The sequence below is a fragment of the Cucumis sativus genome, chromosome 1 (genome assembly GCF_000004075.3).
Source record: "Cucumis sativus cultivar 9930 chromosome 1, Cucumber_9930_V3, whole genome shotgun sequence".
Lineage (NCBI taxonomy): Eukaryota > Viridiplantae > Streptophyta > Magnoliopsida > Cucurbitales > Cucurbitaceae > Cucumis > Cucumis sativus.
In genome coordinates, this window is record NC_026655.2 from 29,644,695 (window position 1) to 29,664,389 (window position 19,695).

The 19,695-nt window shown below is 39.3% G+C and overlaps 1 protein-coding gene across 4 annotated transcripts in view; it reads right to left on the reverse strand.

The window, feature by feature from the left end:
- Window positions 1-19,695, reverse strand: part of LOC101204937 — a 99,869-nt gene that overhangs the window by 56,433 nt on the left and 23,741 nt on the right. For 3 of the 4 annotated variants that reach the window (XM_011661907.2, XM_031880303.1, XM_031880304.1), the window contains 4 exons: window positions 14,269-14,461; window positions 6,641-6,709; window positions 6,472-6,551; window positions 237-386 (listed from right to left, as the gene is read on the reverse strand). In XM_011661907.2, the coding sequence (XP_011660209.1) occupies window positions 237-386; window positions 6,472-6,551; window positions 6,641-6,709; window positions 14,269-14,461 (492 nt within the window). Of the gene's footprint in view, window positions 1-236; window positions 387-608; window positions 632-6,471; window positions 6,552-6,640; window positions 6,710-14,268; window positions 14,462-19,695 lie in introns of those variants that run through there. The other variant, XM_031880305.1, reaches the window with a different exon arrangement.

Genomic DNA, 19,695 nt, shown 5'->3' on the forward strand with positions numbered 1-19,695 from the left:
AACAACCCATTATGAAGAAGGAAAAAATAAGTTTGGCAAATATAATACAACCAAAAAAATAAAATATAATACAAGAAAGGAAATAATCAACATAGATATATGCATATTAAAAGTATTAGAAGCAAATAAAGACATAAAACTTATGGTCTAAATCAAAAGTTTGTATCTTGAACATTTTCTCCTAATCAATTAAAAATTTCCTGCTAAAAGAATGACAAATAAATAAAAAAACTTACAGTCTCTGTCCAAGATATCTCCATGAACATTTCTTCAATCTTTTTCGTACATCTAACAAGACAGATTGTTGTGCATAATGCCACCATAACATTTGCCAACCCTTCACCTTCCTTGAAAGGGGGAAGCACCAGGGGCGAAATCTTCCATACCTACAGTATAAGAAGTTAGGTGAACTGTGATATACAGGCATTGTGTAATACTGCAATTAGAAATAAATAACTTCGTAGGGTCTCAAATGTGATTGTGACAATTAAATGATTTTAAGATTTGGTTTTTCAAAAAAAAAGATACAAGTTTTAAATTTTTTTTTTTTTTTTTTTTTGAAAAGATAACAGTATCTTCATTAATATATTAACAATGAGGAGGTGCACCTGGACATCTCAACTAGGTTGACACCCCCATAGCACCCTCATCATATCCAACCAAGCTAAAAACCAAAAACAAAGGTGTAATGTCCAAAAGCAAAACAAAACCCAAATGAAGTACAAAGAAATACAAATAAGAAAACTAAACAGACTAAACATCCATCTAAAGAAAAGACGACTGATTAGGCTTATATCTCGCACTGAGTCAATCATAAAATCCTTGGAGAGGGAACACCACGAGGAGGCTAAAATTTTGTTGACTCCAACAAGGACTTAACGCTGAGAAGCTTCCTCTGAAAAATTCTCAAGATTCTTTCCAAACACAATTCTGACAACAATGCAAAAAAGTTGTGAATGAGCAATCAAAAACAGATCCTGTGAAGAGTCACTAGCAGCAGTGCATATAGTGCAGATTGAGGGAGACAAACAGTGATTATACATCTTCCTTTTTAACAACCTTAAGCTCCAAAAAAAAATTTTCCAAATTACATTATTGATTCAGCGTGGACTTCTGTATTTCCATAGCGATTTTTCCAGCTTTTTATACAAAGGAATGAACTAACTCAAAATTTTCCAAAAGGAGCCAACGGCCAATATCTTTGGTCAATTATATCCCTTACTTTCCTATGTGACAAAAGCCCCATAAGATTCTAAAACTCACTTGTTTCTTCAACCTTCAAGTTTTCTTCAAACAATAGTTCCCAGCAAACTACTTTCTGCTGTGGAACCTATTTAGACCGATGATATGTTTGGTGTGGAACCATAGACCAATCTTCCAAAATTAGATCAAGAAATGGAATGGGCTATAACACGCCTGCAGGTTTGGTGGCCTCAAATTTATTCCTTTGGCATGTGTCACATGTTTCTACATGTTTCTACATATTTCTTCACCTCTTCCTTGATTACCTGCTAGTACAATTCTCCACTCATATTCTTATAAGTCCTTAAAAATCCGGAATGACCGCCCAAGGTAGAATCATGGAAAGTGTGTAACAAGGTGGGAATCAGCGAGGAAGTCTTCAGTAGAAGTACTCTTCCTTTGTAAAGCAATCTCCCCCTACTCCATTGGTACTTCGCGTGTTTCCCGGTATCTCTCTCCAATTCTGTTATGATCTTCTGAAGTTCATCATCCTTTTCTACCTCTTTAATGACTACTTCCATATCAACAATTCCCGTGGTCGTTATCGTGTTCAGTTCCACAAGTGGTTCCATCCTCGAAAGGGCATCGGCAGCCTTATTTTGAAGTCCCAATTGGTAGAGAATTTCAAAATCATACCCTAACACTTTTGTTACCCATTTCTGAAACTGTGGCTACACTTCCCTCTGTTCCAACAAAATTTCAAGGCCTTCTGGTCTGAAATAATGGTGAATTTTCTCCCCAAAAGATAGTGTCTCCATTTTTGTACTGATAGCACCACACCCATAAGCTCCCTTTCATACATAGATTTCAATTGAGCCCTTGGAGATAGTTTCTGGCTAAAGAAAGCAATCAGATGTCCATTTTGGGAGAACACGACTCCTAAACCAACTCCAGATGCGTCAATTTCAATGGTGAAAGGATGAGACCAATTTGGTAGAGCCAATACTGGAATAGTAGTCATTGCTCTCTTCAACCTCTCGAAGGCTACCGAAGCTTCTTAATCCCATTTAAATGCGTTTATCTGTAACAGCCTGGTTAGGGGTGCTGCAATCTCTCCATATCCTTTTACAAATCTCCGATAATACCCAGCCAAGCCTAGGAATCCTCCGAGTTCAGTTACCCCTTTCGGTTGAGGCCAATTTACCATACTTTGGATTTTATCACTATCTGCCTCCACTCCTTTCTTAGATATTTGATGACCCAGGTATTGAATTTGAGAATGTGCTATGACACATTTCTTTTTGTTGGCAAAGAGTTAGTTGTCTCTCAGAACCGCAAAGACCATTCCCAAATGTTTTTCATGCACTACAATGTCGGTACTATAGACGAGTATATCATCAAAGAAAACTAACACACATCATCTTAGGAAGGGTTTAAATACCTGGTTCATTAAAGATTGGATGGTGGCAGGTGCATTAGTGAGGCCGAAAGGCATTACCAAGAATTCGTAATGTCCCTCGTGGGTACGAAATGCAGTCTTCTCAATATCTTCCCCCTCATTCTAATCTGATGGTACCCTGATTTCATATCCAACTTCGAGAAAATTGTTGCCCCATTCAATTCATCCAATAACTCTTCAGTGACGGGTATAGGGAATTTATCAGAAATGGTCATTTGATTGAGCTTCTTGTAATCTACATAGAATATCCATCCTCCATCTTTTTTCTTAACCAATATAATCGGACTTGAGTAGGGACTGTGGTTTGGCCTAATTATTCCAGCTTGTAACATTTTGGCTACCAGTTTTTCAATTTCCTCTTTCTGTATACGTCCATATTTATAAGGCTTCACATTAATGTTAGAATACGATGACCAACTTCCCTTTTAGGTGGCAGCTCCTTTGGTGTCTCGAAAATATCAGCATGGTACCTTAGCAAGGATTGTATCATGGGCACCTCTTCTTCGTCTCCCTTCGTCTCTCCCTTTTCTTCCCAGTCCTCTTCCTTTTCTATTTCATAATTTTGCAGTTCCAAAAGGAAGCCTTGGTCTTCTACTTCCCAGGTTTTCTCCAGCGTTTTTAAGGAACGCTCTGCCCTGATGAGTGAAGGATCCCCCTTTAAAATTATTGGCTTTTCTCCTACCATAAACGACATAGTGAGTGTCGGCCGATGGATCTTCATGGTTCCGGTCGTATCAAGCCATTGCATACCCAAAACCACATCCACTCTTCCGAACTCCACAGCCAAAAAGTCCGCCAAAATGGTTAACTCCCTCAGTTTCAGTTCTACTCTCTTGCAGATCCCTTTTCCAAGACAGCATGTACCATTCCCGATTGTTACTCCAAATTTTGTCCCTTGTGTGATATTCAGTTGTTTCTCCTCCACTAGTGCCTCATGAATGAAGTTGTGGGTTGCTCCACTATCAATAAGAACTATCACTTCTTTTCCTTCTATCTTCCCTCTCAGCTTCATGGTTCCCTTAGATGTGAGACCGGTGATTGTCTTGAGTTCGATCTCTGTTTCCTCTAATATATCTAATTGTTTTAGTTCCACAATTTCCTCGGTGCTCTCCTCCCTTGGGTTTCCTTCCTCAACACTTTCTTCCTCATTGAGAATAAAGAGCATCAGTTCTCTTTTTTCCTTGACCTTGCAACGGTGACCCGGTGAGTATTTTTCATTACACCTAAAACATAGGCCCTTATCCAGTCTTGCCCTGAATTCAGTGTCTGACAGTCTCTTCACGGGGGGTTCATTTCTTTGATAATTTCCCTTGATGGGAATAGACACTTGTTTCATCTTAAATTCACTCCTCTTTTGACTACTCTTCTCATTATTCTCTGGTGGCTTCCCCGACCCTCCTCCTTTCAATTTTGTTTTTCCCCATTCTGCTTTGGCTAACTGCAATGCTAAATTTCTATCATTCACTAACTGTGCTTCCTTCATATATTCTTCCAAGGTTTGAGGATACCTGCTGATCACTTCAGCTTGCAATGCAGGTTCGAAACCAGTCACAAAAGCATCCATTAAAATACTTTCAGCCATTTGGGGCAATGGGGTCGAGTAGTTGACGAACTTCTTTAAGTAGTCATTATAAGTTCCATCTTGCTCTATTCGAATTAACCTTGCTCCCAAACTTTTTTGTCCAGAATCCCGAAAGAACTCAAACATCCTCCCTTTCAAATCCTCCCAGTTTTTTACCTTCTTGCGATCATTACTCCACCGATACCAATCGACCTCATCTTGTCCAAAGCTAACGACGGCTACTTTGACCTTCTCTGCTTCCGCCAAGTTGTTAATATCAAAGAAGTGCTCCGCTCCGTATATCCATGATTCTGGGTTCTCTCCAGTGAACATCGACATCTCCAACTTTTTATATTTGCTTCGATCTGCATTGACAGCATTCCCTTCCACGGTGGTTTCCATCTACCCCATCTTTCCCTTAAGTTCCATAACAGAACCATCAGTAGTGCCTGATTCTTCCCTCCTTTTGTAGCTATGGCTTTCTCTCATCTCCTCAGCTATCCTATCCATGGATTTCTTCATTTCTAATATCATCTCCTTTAAGCCCAGGATTTCTTTCTCCGTTCCATCCACCCTATCTTCTATTTGTCGTTGAGCCATTAATCTCGTAACCACCCCCAGTTCTTTTTCTAGGCTCTGATACCAATTGTTAGGACTGTAACAATAAAACACAAATATCCTAAAGAGAGGCAGCACTCTGTAAATCTTTAGTTATGTATAAGCCAAAACACCTTCAACAGTAGTAGTTATGAAAAAAAAAGGAAGAACAACACATAAAACTTACCCAGCTCCTTTATACGGGACCGGATAGCCTCAGGCTACAGCAGCCTTTACTCTCCTTGAAAATGACCAAAAAAAGACCTAGCCCCCATACCCCAACATTACATATTTATACCTCTCTCTCTCATCCCTCCTGGAGGGCCCCACATGCACGATCCTCTCCCATTATTCTCTCATCATTGGTTGCTAAGGAATTTCCCTTTCTACCCTTCCTTTTATAGGTATAGATAATAGGTCTTACAGAATCCCACAGTATGTTTAGGGATCAAGGACTGCTCCTTACCCATACAAAATAACATTGTATCCGCAAACTAAAGATGCGATAAGGCCACCTCATTCAAACCAACCCTAAATTACTCTATTATGTTTCCAATCACCCACTTTAATATGAGTCGACTTAAGACATCCACGACAAGTAAAAACAAGAAGGGGGACAAAGGGTTCCATTGTCTTAGCCCTATGAAAGCATAAATAGATCCCTTTGGGTTCCATAGATGAGAAAAGAGTACTTTCACATTCCTCACACAGCCCCACATCCTCCACTTATATCCAAAAAAAATCCAAATCAACATGAACATAAGTCTTTTCAAAATCGAGATTCAGATATTTAATTATAAAATTGCATTTGAAATACATACTTCAATTAAATATATACTTCAGAGCTTCAGAAGCCTTGAAAAGCAAAAGTTTCATCAAAGCACTCATGTTAAACAACAAAAGTACATACAATTTGAAGCTATTTGTTTTTTGCTCCCCCCCCCACTCCCCCTTGTGATTCTCGTTGTTTTCTCCCGGTCCTTTTCTGTTTTTCTGGACCTTTGTACTAAGCTGGTCGCTTTTATTTGCTAGAGATCAAGATATTATGTTTGGCGCTAAGGGGTGTCAACCTAGTTGAGATGTCCGAGTGCGCCTCCTGATCCCTCTAGGTCTCCCTTGTTTACTACTTCTTTTTGGCTCTCTTTGTATAACTCTCTTGTACCTTGAGTTCTTATTAATAAAGAAGTTCTTGTCTCCGTTTCATTAAAAAAAAGTACAAAACGATTCCCAAGCTTACGAAGTTGTTCTTGGATGGGAAAGACAAAAAAAGACAAAAAGGAGTAACCTTACGAAAAGTCTAACCTTCAACATTAATTGAAGCCTTATCTTTCAAAGGTCAAAAGAAAATATTATGGACAGAGCAACTCTTAGTTTCTATGATGAAATCAAAAGCTCAAAGAGTGGCAGTGGATGAAACTAAACGTTAGGAAGTGGGTCAGAAGGATATGGTTGAAGGCTGAGAAAGAGAGGATAAAACAAAGTCCTTTTGAGTTCAACCCCACCTCATGAAGACTTTTGAAGTCTGAAGACATAAGAAGCATAGAGCAATCACAAAAGGACAAGAAAAAAATAAACAAATAAGACCTGTAGTCGCAAAAATAACAGCTTCAAAATCAATAGGAAAATCATCAAGCAGTAGACATGATACATCTATCGAGAACACTTAACCTACTTATCTCTTAATCGGCATATGGAAAGATAATCCCACAAATTCAATATTTGTTGCAACTGAACGTCATTCAAAGTGAATACCTGACACAGGAAAAATATGCAATAAGCTCCAAAAGTATGATTGAATCATTTTCTAAAACAATCAGAACATTGAAGGACAGTGCACTAACCAGGCTACTTAAGTCAGCTTTAACAGAATATTGTGGAGTACTATTATCAAGCTTTCCTGACCTGTTAACCTATAAAATGAAATAAGATCTTCATGACATCTTTTGCCAATGGTCAACAACTGAAAGCATAAAAAAACATTAAGAAAACTTAAGTAAAAAAAGAAAGAATATTTTTCATAAATTATTTTAATAAAGAAACAAATCTCAAAATAATGCACGCTCAAAACTTCTGGTGTTGGTTTTCATTTTCTCAAGGAAACAAAACTTTTCATTGATGTAACGAAAAGAGCCTAATGCTTCAAAAATCCAAGATACAAGCAAAATAACAAAAGTAGTCCAACATCAACAGAAAATACAGAACGAAATCAAGCAGAAAATAAAAAGGCTCCTTAATCCTGACAAATATCTTGAATGGAAAAATTCATAAAAAAGGAACATCAAGAGGAAGTATTAAGTCTTGCTACTTCAAAGTTGACATGTAGTAAGTAGGGAGATTGAAGAGGACTGATTTGTATAGTGTGATTCACCCACCACGAGATTAGTTGTATCTCCTCCACTTGCTTAGTATACATTGAATTGTATCTATAATGGGCTGCCAAAATAGGGAACTTTTTGGGTAGCCTCCAAGTGGTAAACCAAGGTACATTAAAGGAAGCTTTTCAGTCTTACATCTTAATCTTGAAGCCGTTTCTGATGTAATAAGATAGCTAAATAAACCGTTACTAGTTAAAACTAATTAGCTATACAGATTAGTTATCATAAACACATAACTACCTAACTACTTTGTAACTAACCTCCCCCACAACTTCCTTGTAACTAACCTAAAGATCCTTAATAAATACCTCATCTCTTAGCCTTTGAAGGCAGAGAATTCATTTTGAGAAATATATCCAGCTTTGAATTACATCAAAGTGGTATCAGGGCAGCCCTGATCTTTTGGGACGGATGGCTGGCCGGAGAGCAAGAAACTCAACTGCGAGGTATGACCGTGAGCAAGAAGAAGCAGAGGAAATCGCCGCCCTCTAAGCAAGGACATCAATGATTCGCTTGCTGACCGTCAAGGATTCTTTCGAAGATCTTTATGACAAGTTTGATAGGATGATGGGTAACCTCGAAGCATTGAACCAGAGAGTAGCAAACTTGTCAGCACCGCCGCAAATAGAAGCCAATATACCCAACAGCCATAATTTCCATGACAGACGAGGACCACGAGTAAGAGGACATTACAGAAACTTCAATAATCAGAGAGACAACCAGAAAAGGTGACATGACGATTTTCTACCACGATATTCTGACGAAGATACCCATGAAGATCAAGAAACTCCAGAAGACGATTCATCAAGGGGTGGCGAACAAGACAATGTCTGGAATTGTAATGAAGATGCACGAATGAGGTGAAACAATAGAAGATGACACAAGAAAAGAAGTTTATCACAACTACAAAATGAAGATCGATCTCCCAACATATAATGGCAAGCATGATATAGAGCTCTTCCTGAATTGGATAAAAAATACTGAGAATTTCTTCAAGTACACGGACACCCCTGAGCGAAAGAAAGTTCACCTTGTAGCATTGAAGCTTCGAGCTGGCGCATCAGCATGGTAGGACCAACTGGAGATTAATAGACAAAAGTGTGGGAAGCAGCTCATTCGACCTTGGGAGAAGATGAAGAAGTTACTAAAGGCACGATTCCTACCACCAAACTATGAACAAACACTATATAGTCAATACCAAAATTGCTGCCAAAGTACACGTTCAGTAGCAGACTATATAGAAGAGTTTCATCGTTTAGAAAGAACAAATTTAAGTGAGAATGAGCAACATCAAATTGCAAGATTTATACGAGGCCTTCGATTTGATATTAAAGAAAAGGTAAAGCTACAATCATTTCAACTCTTATCTGAAGCCGTCTCTTTTGCAGAGACAGTAAAAGAAATGAATGCCATTCGAACCAAGAATTTAAGCCAGAAGGCACCATGGGAGGCAACCTCAACTAAAAGACCGAACTACTCCAACAAGGCAACTAATCAACCTTCAACTTCAGTACAAGGAAAAGAAAAAGAGGTTGAGACACAAGACTCAGCCGATGAAAAAAAGAAAGAAGCAGTAAACAGAGGCAAGACTCAGAATAACTACACTCGACCATCCCTAGGCAAATGTTTTCCATGCGGCCAATCTAGTCATTTGTCTAATACTTTCCCTCCATGAAAGACAATAACTTTGGCTGAGGGAGAAGATGATTCGATGAGTGCAAATTGCAAAAAGAGCTGGAAGAAGAAGCTGAATTAATTGAAGCAGATGATGGAGATAGAATCTCTTGTGTCATACAAAGAGTACTCGTTGCCCCAAAGGAAGAAACAAGTCTGCAGCGCCACAGTTTATTCAAGACAAAGTGCACAATAAATAGGTGGGTATGTGATGTGATGTAATCATTGACCGCGGAAGTAGTGAAAATTTTGTGGCAAAAAGGCTAGTGACTACATTAAAATTGAAGGTTGAACGTCACCTGGATCCCTACAAGATAGGTTGGGTAAAGAAAGGAGGAGAAACCATGATCAATGAAATTTGTGCAGTTCCTCTTTCCATTGGAAACGGGTATAAAGATCAGATTGCTTGTGATGTAATTGACATGGATGTGTGTCACCTTCTCTTAGGAAGGCCATGGCAACATGACACTCAAACCTTACCTAAGAGGAGAGAAAATACCTGAGTTTTGTTGGATGAGCAAGAGGGTAGTCCTACTCCCTCTAACAAAGAAAAATGGTGAAGGAACAAGACACCATAAGTCTAATGGCAATTACTCATCACAGTTAGTGGCAAGAAGCTGCTCAAAGAAAGGGAACAAGGATCTCCTAGGGCTGATTATTGTTGATAAGTCCAAAGAGGAACAACTTGAGGTTGTAGAACCTAAGTCGCAGCAGTTATTTGATGAGTTCCCACACTTGAAGAAAGAACCCATGGGACTTCCACCTCTCCACGACATACAGCATCAAATAGATCTTATACCAGGAGCATCTTTACCGAATTTACCCCATTATAGAATGAGTCCTCAAGAATACCAAATCCTCCATGATCATATTGAAGATTTAAAATAAGGGACACATCAAGCCCAGCTTGAGCCTTTGTGTTGTACTTGTCCTACTTTCACCAAAGAAGGATGGAACTTGGAGGATGTGCGTGGACAGCAGAGCTATTAATCGCATCACTATGAAATACCGCTTCCCCATTCCACGCATTGGAGATCTCTTAGATCAGCTTGGCAATTTTCAAAGATTGATCTAAAGAGTGGCTATCATCAGACACGAATCAGATCGGGAGATGAATGGAAGACAGCTTTTAAGACTAATGAAGGTTTATTCGAATGGTTGGTGATACCCTTTGGCCTGTTCAATGCCCCTAGCACATTCATCAAACTTATGAACCAAGTATTACATCCCTTCCTCAACAGATTTATAGTGGTCTATTTCGATGATATACTTGTGTACAGCACTAATACTGATGAACATTTCCTACATCTACAAAGTGTGTTTCAAGTCCTAACAGAAACAGAGTTATATATCAATCCTAAGAAATGCATGCTTCTGAGAAGGAAGCATAAGTGTAGAACCAAAGAAGATTGAAACTATCTATACTTGGCCAACACCAACCAATATTAAAGAAATACAAGCCTTCCTTGGCTTGGCCTCCTTTTACAGAAAGTTCATCAGAAATTTCAGCTCCCTTGCGGCTCCACTCATTGGCTGTCTAAAAAGGAGAAACTTTAAGTGGACCCTAACACAACAAGGAAGCTATGATGACACTAAGAGAAAGTTGACTTCTAGCCCTATACTATAACTACCAGACTTAACCATTTGAAGTAGTGGTTGATGCGTGTGGTACAGAAATTAGAGCTGTCCTTTCTCAACAAGGTCGTCCCATTGAATACTTAAGTGAGAAACTAAGCTCATCTAGGTAGTCTTGGAGCACCTATGAGCAAGAATTATACGCTCTTGTTCGAGCACTGAAACAATGGGAACGCTACCTATTATGTAAGGAATTTACACTACTCACCGACCACTTTTCTTTAAAATACCTCCTGTCTCAAAGAACCATCAGTCGGAAGCACGCACAATGGATCTCTTTCTTACAAAGGTTTGACTTTGTGATCAAACATCAAAGTGGCAAAGAAAATAAAGTGGCAGATGCACTCACCAATAAGAGTTCCCTCCTTACACTCCTTTCTCTAGAAGTTGTGGCATTTACACATCTTCCTGACTTATATGAAGAGGATATGAACTTTTAAGAGATTTGGTATAAATGCACTACTTACATCAAGATTGAAGGCTTCCATACTGTGGAAGGTTTCCTATTCAAAGGGGAACAATTGTGCATACTGCACTTCATTGCGAGAAGCCCTATTAAAGGAAGCTCATTCCGGCAGACTAGCTGGACATTTTGGGCAAGATAAGACATTTGAGACAATCTCCAAGAGATACTATTGGCCGCAACTAAGAAGAGATTCAAATAACTTCGTAAAGAGAAGTTTTATATGTCAAAGAACTAAAGACTCAAGTACTAATGTTGGCCTATACTCTTCACTTCCTATCTCAACATCTATTTGGGAAGACCTATCGTTGGACTTCATGGTAGGGCTGCCAAATACTCAAAGACTTTATGACTCAATGATAGTTGTAGTAAGATGGCCCACTTCATAGCGTGCAAAAAGACGAATGATGCAATCTACATAGCTAATCACTTTTTTAAAGAGATAGTCCGCCTACATGGAGTGCCTAAAACAATTGTGTCTAATCGAGATGTGAAGTTCCTAAGCCACTTTTGGAGGACTCTATGGAAAAAATTCAACACAACCTTGAAGTACAGTACTACGGCACACCCACAGACAGATGGACAGACTGAGGTCACTAATAGAACATTAGGCAACCTAATATGTTGTCTTAGCGGAACTAAACCTAAGCAGTGGGATTTGGCTCTTGTGCAAGCCGAATTTGCATTCAACAACATGAAGAATCGATCAACTGCCAGATGTCCATTCGAAGTTGTATACACTAAACAACCATGGTTAACTTTTGACCTTGCCTCACTCCCTACAACCGTGGACATTAATGAACAAGCAGAGAAGATGATAGAGAACATTGAAAGACTACATAAAGAAGTTTATGACCACTTGATACAAACAACAGAATCCTATAAAAAGACAGCTGATAAGAAAATAAGACAAGCCATCTTTTCTGAAGGAGACTTAGTAGTGATCCACCTTCGAAAGAACAGATTCCCAACCAGCACCTACAATAAGCTCAAAGACAGACAGCTTGGTCCGTTCCGGATACTAGAGAAAGATGGAGATAATGCCTTCAAGATTGAGCTACCAACTGATCTACACATACATCCACTGTTCAACATTACTAATCTAAAGCCATACTATGCACCAGACGACTTCGCACTGGCCAACTAATGCACTCAGGGACAAGTCCCATCTGAGGAGGGTGGAATGATGTAATAAGATAGCTAAATAAACAGTTTGTAGTCAAAACTAATCAGCTATACGGATTAGTTATCATAAACCCATAACTACCTAACTACTTTGTAACTAACCTCCCCCACAACTACCTTGTAACTAACCTAAAGATTCTTAATAAATACCTCATCTCTTAGCCTTTGAAGGCAGAGAATTCATTTTGAGAAATATATCCAGCTTTGAATTACATCAGTTTCAATGATCATTCTTTCCTCTATATTAATTCCACAAATGGCAGATTTTTCCCAATTGACTTTTTGTCCTGAACACCATTCAAGTAAGACCAAAGTCTTTCGAAGAATTTCCATCATTGCCTCATCATTTTTGCAGAATATGAGTATCATCAGCAAACTGGAGTACGGAAACATGAGCCTTGTCTTTGCCTACAATAAAGCCTTCAAACAACCCTTTTGCATGTACCGTTGAAATTAGACTGCTTAGAACTTCACTTGCTAGGAGGAAGAGAAATGGGGAAAGTGGGTCTCCTTGTCGTAGGCCTTTTGATGCTTGAGTTCTGCCTCGTGGTCGTCCATTTATAAAGATTGAATATTTGGGGTCGCGCACACAACCCATTATCAATTTTATCCATCTGCCATCAAAAAATTTTTACACCATTACTTTTTCTAAAAAGTCCCCAATCAACTCTATCAAAGGCTTTTTCAAGGTCCAACTTAATCAACCACCCTTTCTTCTTTTTCGCACAGTATTCTTCCACTGCTTTGTTGGCAATGAGAATGGGATCGATGATTTGCCTTCCTTCTAAAAAGGCACTGTGAGGAGGGTCAATAATGCTTCGCATGGTCTTCTCAAGTTTTTCAGCCAATACTTTTGCCACCAGCTTGCAAGTCAAAGTAGTAAGACTTGTTGGCCTGAAATCTTTCACCTTTGAAGCATCGTCTTTTTTCTTGATTAAACAGATGAAGTTTTCCATTACACAAGCATTGAGCTTCCCATTAGCATAGAAATCTTTAAAAGGGAATGCAAATCACTCTTCAATTTATCCCAAAATTTGATTAAGAATTCTTTCGTGAATCCATCCAGCCCCGGTGCTTTACTTCTTCCCAACATTTTCAGCGGTCAGTTTGCTCCTTGTTAATCTTTTTGTGGGTAGGTGGTCGTCTTTTTGGTTTCTCCAGTAGCTTTGCAGCAGCCTTTGTTTTTCAGAATTTGAAGGAGGGCTGTTGGTCGTAGTTGTTTGTAAGTGTATCTCAACGTGGTTGTATTTCTTCATGTCTTTTTTCTCTCTCCTTTTGAGAGTTTGCATCTCTTTAAGCTTCTATTACTACTCATTACATCAAAGAGAAGCGGTTTATAGTTGAAGACATTTGAAGTCCATAGTTGAACAATTTTGAATCCGTTTGAATGAAGACATAGATTGTTTTGGAATAAAACTATCCGAAAAAGACCCAGTGCAGTATCGTTAAAGTTCCACTAGATGGATTTTGATTTGAAAGGTTTCAGCATGTCTCTCACATTCTGTTTGACTTGAAGGGCTCGTTCTGTCTTTACTATCCTCACAACAAGGTCTCTACTTGAATCAGAGAGCCTCTTCAACCAGATTTTTATTTTCTTGATCGTTTTACGCATGTTCATATGTATTGTTATTATTTTTGTTTTTTTAGTTATCCTCGAACCATTTTGGGTTTTGCTGAGGGCATTTTGGGTTTTGCTGAGGGCGTTTTGGGTTTGGTTGTCGTTTCTCGTGTTTTGTTCTCCTTGCATCTTAATATTGTATTCTGAACATTAGTCTCTTTTCATTATATGAATGAAGAGGCATGTTTCCTTTAAAAACAATTGTTTATTGTTCAAAAAAATAGAAGAATTGGAAAGTATAGGAATCCCTCTTTCAAAAAGCAAATTTACTGAAACCAAAATGGGTGATAAGGATGAATGAAAAAAATTTCAATCTTTTCTTGACATATTCTTAGTTGAGGAAAAAATTCCTGATTTCCAACTAACTCTTTTGCACAAAAAAAAGTAAAGAAAAAAAGATCAAGGGTAAAAATAATAACAATAAAAACAAAACATACACCCTTTCTAACGTAAAAGCCCCCCATCGAACAGGGGAAACAAATACTGTATGACAATCAAGTTTCAATATTTGAAACTTACCATGAGTGACAAAACTGCATCACATGGAGCTAATATGAAGTCACTTTTTTCTTCCAATGTGCTCACTTTAGTACCCCTTGCTTCATTACACCCCTCAACATCAACCGTATTTTGACACGAACAATAAATTTCCAAGCCTATAATCTCCACTAGTTTGTTGACTTGACTTCCTCGTCCCCACCCAGCCAATGACCTTGACAATGAAAGAATTGAAACTTAGATAAGTTAAAGTTTAAAGTATAACACAATACCTTAACAAATCTATCCAGGATGCAAAGTTTTACACGTCGCTAAAAGAGAACTGCTTAGTATTAAAAAATCTAGACAAACAAATCGATTAAATCACCAAGTGACCCAAAAGCTTAAGCCGATGGGTGAAGCCAAAATTAATATTATATCATCTAACACTCCTCTTTATTTGTGTGCTTGAAATATAATAACACCCAATAAGTGAAAATCAATATTATTTGAGAAAAAAATATGATTGAAGGGGCTTGAACACAAGACCTCCTAAACCACCCGCTCTGATACCATCTATTTTTTGTTTTGTTTTTTGAAAAGAAGATGAGTCTCAAATTTTATTAATAAAAAACGAGACAATGTCAAAGTACAAGAGAATTATACAGAAGCAAACAAATAAAGAGACTGATGATGAGCAGGCACACCCAGACAGCTTAACTAGATTGACACCTCATTAGAGCCCTCATCATCTCCTCCAAATATCTATCATCAAAACCAACAAGCATCAAGTACGGACCAAATCCACCCCTACACTATATAAGGAGTCCTGAGAGAACCGTGTCAACCCATACGAAAGAACTACAAGGAGTGGATCCGAAGGAGAAAAATGAAATACAAAAAAACAGCCGAAGTACAACAACTACAAGAAAACTAACTATCCAATTCAAGCTAATCTCCTGAATGCTATAAGCTTCAAATTCTTTATTTAGAGAACACCAAGCTGAAGCATTACAAGCTACCAACTCAAAACAGTCTAACCACCTCATCTCCTTGTTATGAAATGTCCTTCAAATTCTCTCAAACCACAAATTTGCAAACACTGCTTAGACCATGTTCTCTCATAAGGGTTGCTGTTTCTTTTTCAGAATATGCACTTATAACAATAGCTGTCGTACATTAAGACTAAAGTCATTTCTAAAAACCCAACCAGTTCGTAAAACTGAGAAGAATTTCATCCAAAGAGCAATCAAAAAATAAGTGTTGTAACTCCTCCCCTTCATTTTTGCATAGTGGAACAATGGATGGAGAAAGGCAGGTGTTTGTAAGCTTCCTCTGCATAACCGAGGGGCAGTTTAAAGCCCCAAAAGTCATTATCAAGCTGAAAATGTTGACTCTCCTAGGACTTTTAGTCTTCCATAATACATTATATAATTTTTCTTTTATTGGTGAAGGAGAGAGGTGAGAAGTTAACGACGTCAATAAATATTTGCCTGAAGGTTCCAACAACCATATTCTTTTATCTAGGTTATCCAAGACTGCTTTTCCCAGAATTATTCCAGCATGACTTGCTATTCCAAAATTTTGTCATCTTTGAGCATTCGACAAATTGTATGGTCCCAATGTTCTACAACCGAACTATTTGGAGAGAGAGCAATCCTAAAGTGTTTAGGAAAGTGGATACTAAGGGGAATATCACCAACACACTAACAAGTCTAGAACACGATACAGGACTCATTTCCAAACTTGTATGTGGCCAAGGAATCCTGATGCAATAAGACAGTTAGCATGTTAGTTTGTTATTTCCTGTTATTAGTTGTCAAGATAGTTAGTCTGTTTATAGCTAATCAGCTGTTAAAACTGATTAGTTATACCTAATCAAACCGATTGTAACTACCCCACACATCAATAAATAGCCATTCTCCAATCGAGATTGGCAGAGAATTCATTTTTGAGAAATTAAGTCCAACTTGAATTACATCAAGTGGTATCAAAGCATCCCCGATCCTAGGACGGATGGCTGGTCGGAGTGGAAGAATCCCTGCCGCAGAGAATAACTGCGAGCAAGAAGAGGTGGAAGAGATCGCCGCCCTCTCTCCAAGGACATCCACGGTACGCTTGCTGGCCGTCTTGACTCCTTGGGGAGATTTACACGACAAGATGACTACAGTAATGGACAGCTTGGACACCTTAACTCGAAGAATGGACGGATTGCCAGCACCGGCGAGGATAGAAGACTATGACCAAAATAGAGAAAACAAAGGAGGACGACAAGCGTGAAGGAACTTTAGAAACCAGCCCAATCAAAGAAATGATCAAAGGAGGAGACAGGCGGATGCCCCACTGCGATACGCCGATGACAACGATCAAGAAGACTACGACGATTGGCAGAACACGCTAGATCACGAATCTTCCAGTGGCAACGAGCAAGGGAATATCTGGAATGATCATGGAGAATTTTGAATGGCTCAAGGCTACAGAGGACAGGAGGCACGAAAGGAAGTACATCATGACTACAAGTTGAAAATTGACCTGGATTAAAAGCACAGAGAACTTCTTCAACTACATGGATACCCCTGATAGGAAGAAGGTACACTTGGCGGCGCTGAAATTGAGGGGAGGAGCCTCGGCTTGGTGGGACCAACTAGAGATAAACAGGGCAGAAGTTCAACAAACCACCTATCCAATCATGGGAAAAGATGAAGAAGTTCTTAAAGTCACACTTCCTACCTCCAAATTACGAACAGACCTTGTACAACCAATATCAAAACTGTCATCAAGGAAGTCGGACAATAGCATAGTACATTGAAGAATTTCATAGACTGAGTGCAAGAACTAATTTGAGTGCGAACGAGCAGCATCAAGTTGCAAGGTTTGTGGGTGGACTACGGTTCAATATCAAAGAAAAATTCAAGCTGCAGCCCTTTCGTTTTTTGTCTAAAGCCATCTCCCTCGCGGAAACCGTAGAAGAAATGTTGTCTACACGGATGAAAAACTCCAACAGAAGGAACACCTGGGAGACAAACACCCCCAAACGACAGTCATATGGCAAGAAGATGGAGAAGCAACCAACAGCACCAGCTGTGGAAAAGGGCAAAGGCATTGACGTGCAAGAAGAAACCACGAGGAAGGAAGGTGTAAAAAAAGGCAGAAACCAAACAACTATACTCACCATCCTTGGGGAAGTGTTTCCGATGTGGTGAACCAGGTCATCTATCTAACAACTGCCCCCAAAGGAGAACGATAGCATTAGCTGAGGACGAAGGCAACGGTACGAGTGAAGAAGATAAAGAAGAGGAAAAAGAAGCAGAACTAGTCGAAGTAGACAATGGAGAACGAATCTCTTGTGTTATCCAAAGAGCCCTCATTGCCCGTAAGGAAGAGACGAATCCTCAGCGCCACAGCCTGTTCAAGACAAGGTGCACTATCAATGGCAAAGTGTGTGATGTCATAATAGATAGTGGGCGCAGCGAAAACTTAGTAGCAAGGAAGCTCGTGGCTATCCTCAACCTGAAGGCAGTCCCACACCCTGATCCTTACAGAATAGGATGGGTAAAGAAAGGAGGAGAGGCCCTAATTAATGAGATTTGCACGGTACCCCTCTCTATTGGAAGCAATTACAAGGATAGGATTGTGTGTGATGTAATCGAAATGGATGTGTGCCATTTACTAATAGGAAGACCTTGGCAGCATGATACTCAAACCCTACACAGGAGAAGAGAAAACACTTATGAATTTCAATGGATGGAAGGAAAGTAGTCCTACTCCCATTAAAAAAAAAACACAGAAGGAATAAGGCAGAAGAAGAAGAAACGGCAGCTCTTTATCACAGTAAGTGGAAAAAATAATGTTGAGAGAAAGGGAACAAGATCTACTAGGGCTGGTAGTCACTGACAAAGCCCAAGAAGAGGAAGCTACAGCTGCTGACCCGGTATCGGAACAATTATTCATAGAGTTCCCTCAACTAAAGAAAGAGTCGCAAGGACTACCACCAACCCGTGACATCCAGCACCAAATCGATCTCATCCCAGGAGCATCACTACCTAATCTCCCCACTACAGAATGAGCCCAAAGGAGTACAAAATTTTGCATGACCACATCGAAGTTCTGTGTTGTACCCACACTACTTACACCTGAGAAGGATGGAAGTTGGAGGATGTGTGTAAACAACAGGGCCATCAACCGAATCATTGTGAAATACCGATTTCCTATTCCTCTAATTGGAGACTTATTGGATCAACTAGGAAAGGCTACCATCTTCTCAAAGATTGACCTACGAAGCGGTTATCATCAGATAAGAATCAGGCCCGGGGACGAGTGGAAGACAGCGTTCAAAACAAATGAAGGACTATTCGAATGGTTGGTGATGCCCTTTGGCTTATTCAATGCACCGAGTACCTTCATGAGATTGATGAACCGAGTGGTGCATCCCTTCCTAAACCAGTTCATAGTGGTTCATTTTGACAACATCCTCATATACAGTAATAGTACTGAAGACCACCTTCAACACTTAAGAAAATTGTTCCAAGTATTGACTGAAGTTGAACTGTATATTAACCCTAAGAAGTGCGCGTTTCTCTCCTGAGAAATTGTCTTTCTTGATTTCCTAATCAAGGAGGGACAGATAGGAATGGAACCTAAGAAAATAGAAGCCATACAATCTTGGCCTACACCAACATCGGTCAAGGAAGTACAGGCTTTCCTTGGTCTGGCTTCCTTTTACAGAAGGTTCATCAGAAATTTTAGTTTAATAGTGGCTCCTTTGACTGATTGCCTAAAGAAAGGAAATTTCAAGTGGGAGCAACCACAACAGCAGAGTTTTGAAGAAATTAAAAAGAGACTAACATCTAGCCCTATCTTGCAATTACCAAATTTCGCATCACCATTTGAAGTAGTTGTTGATGCTTGCGGAACTGGAATTGGAGCTGTATTATCACAACAGAGTCACCCTATTGAATATTTCAGTGAGAAACTGAGCACTTCAAGACAGACCTAGAGCACGTATGAACAAGAGCTTTATGCCCTTGTCCGGCCCTCAAACAATGGTAGTATTACCTACTATGCAAAGAACTTCTACTCCTAACGGACCACTTCTCTTTGAAATACCTCCAGTCACAAAAGAACATCAGTCGAATGCACGCACAATGGATTTCCTTCCTACAAAGATTCGACTTTGTTATTAAACACCAAGATGGTAAGGAGAACAAGGTGGCAGATGCACTATCCAGAAAGAGCTCCCTACTCACTATTCTATCTATGGAGACCGAGGAATTTAAACACTTACCTAACCTATATGGGGAAGACGTTGACTTCTCCAAGACATGGGCCAAGTGCAGCAACTACACCAAAGTTGTAGACTTCCATATAATGGAAGGGTACCTATTCAAAGGGAATCAGTTGTGTATCCCACACACATCACTTCGAGAAGCACTACTAAAAGAGGCTCGTTAAGGAGGACTGGTTGGACAC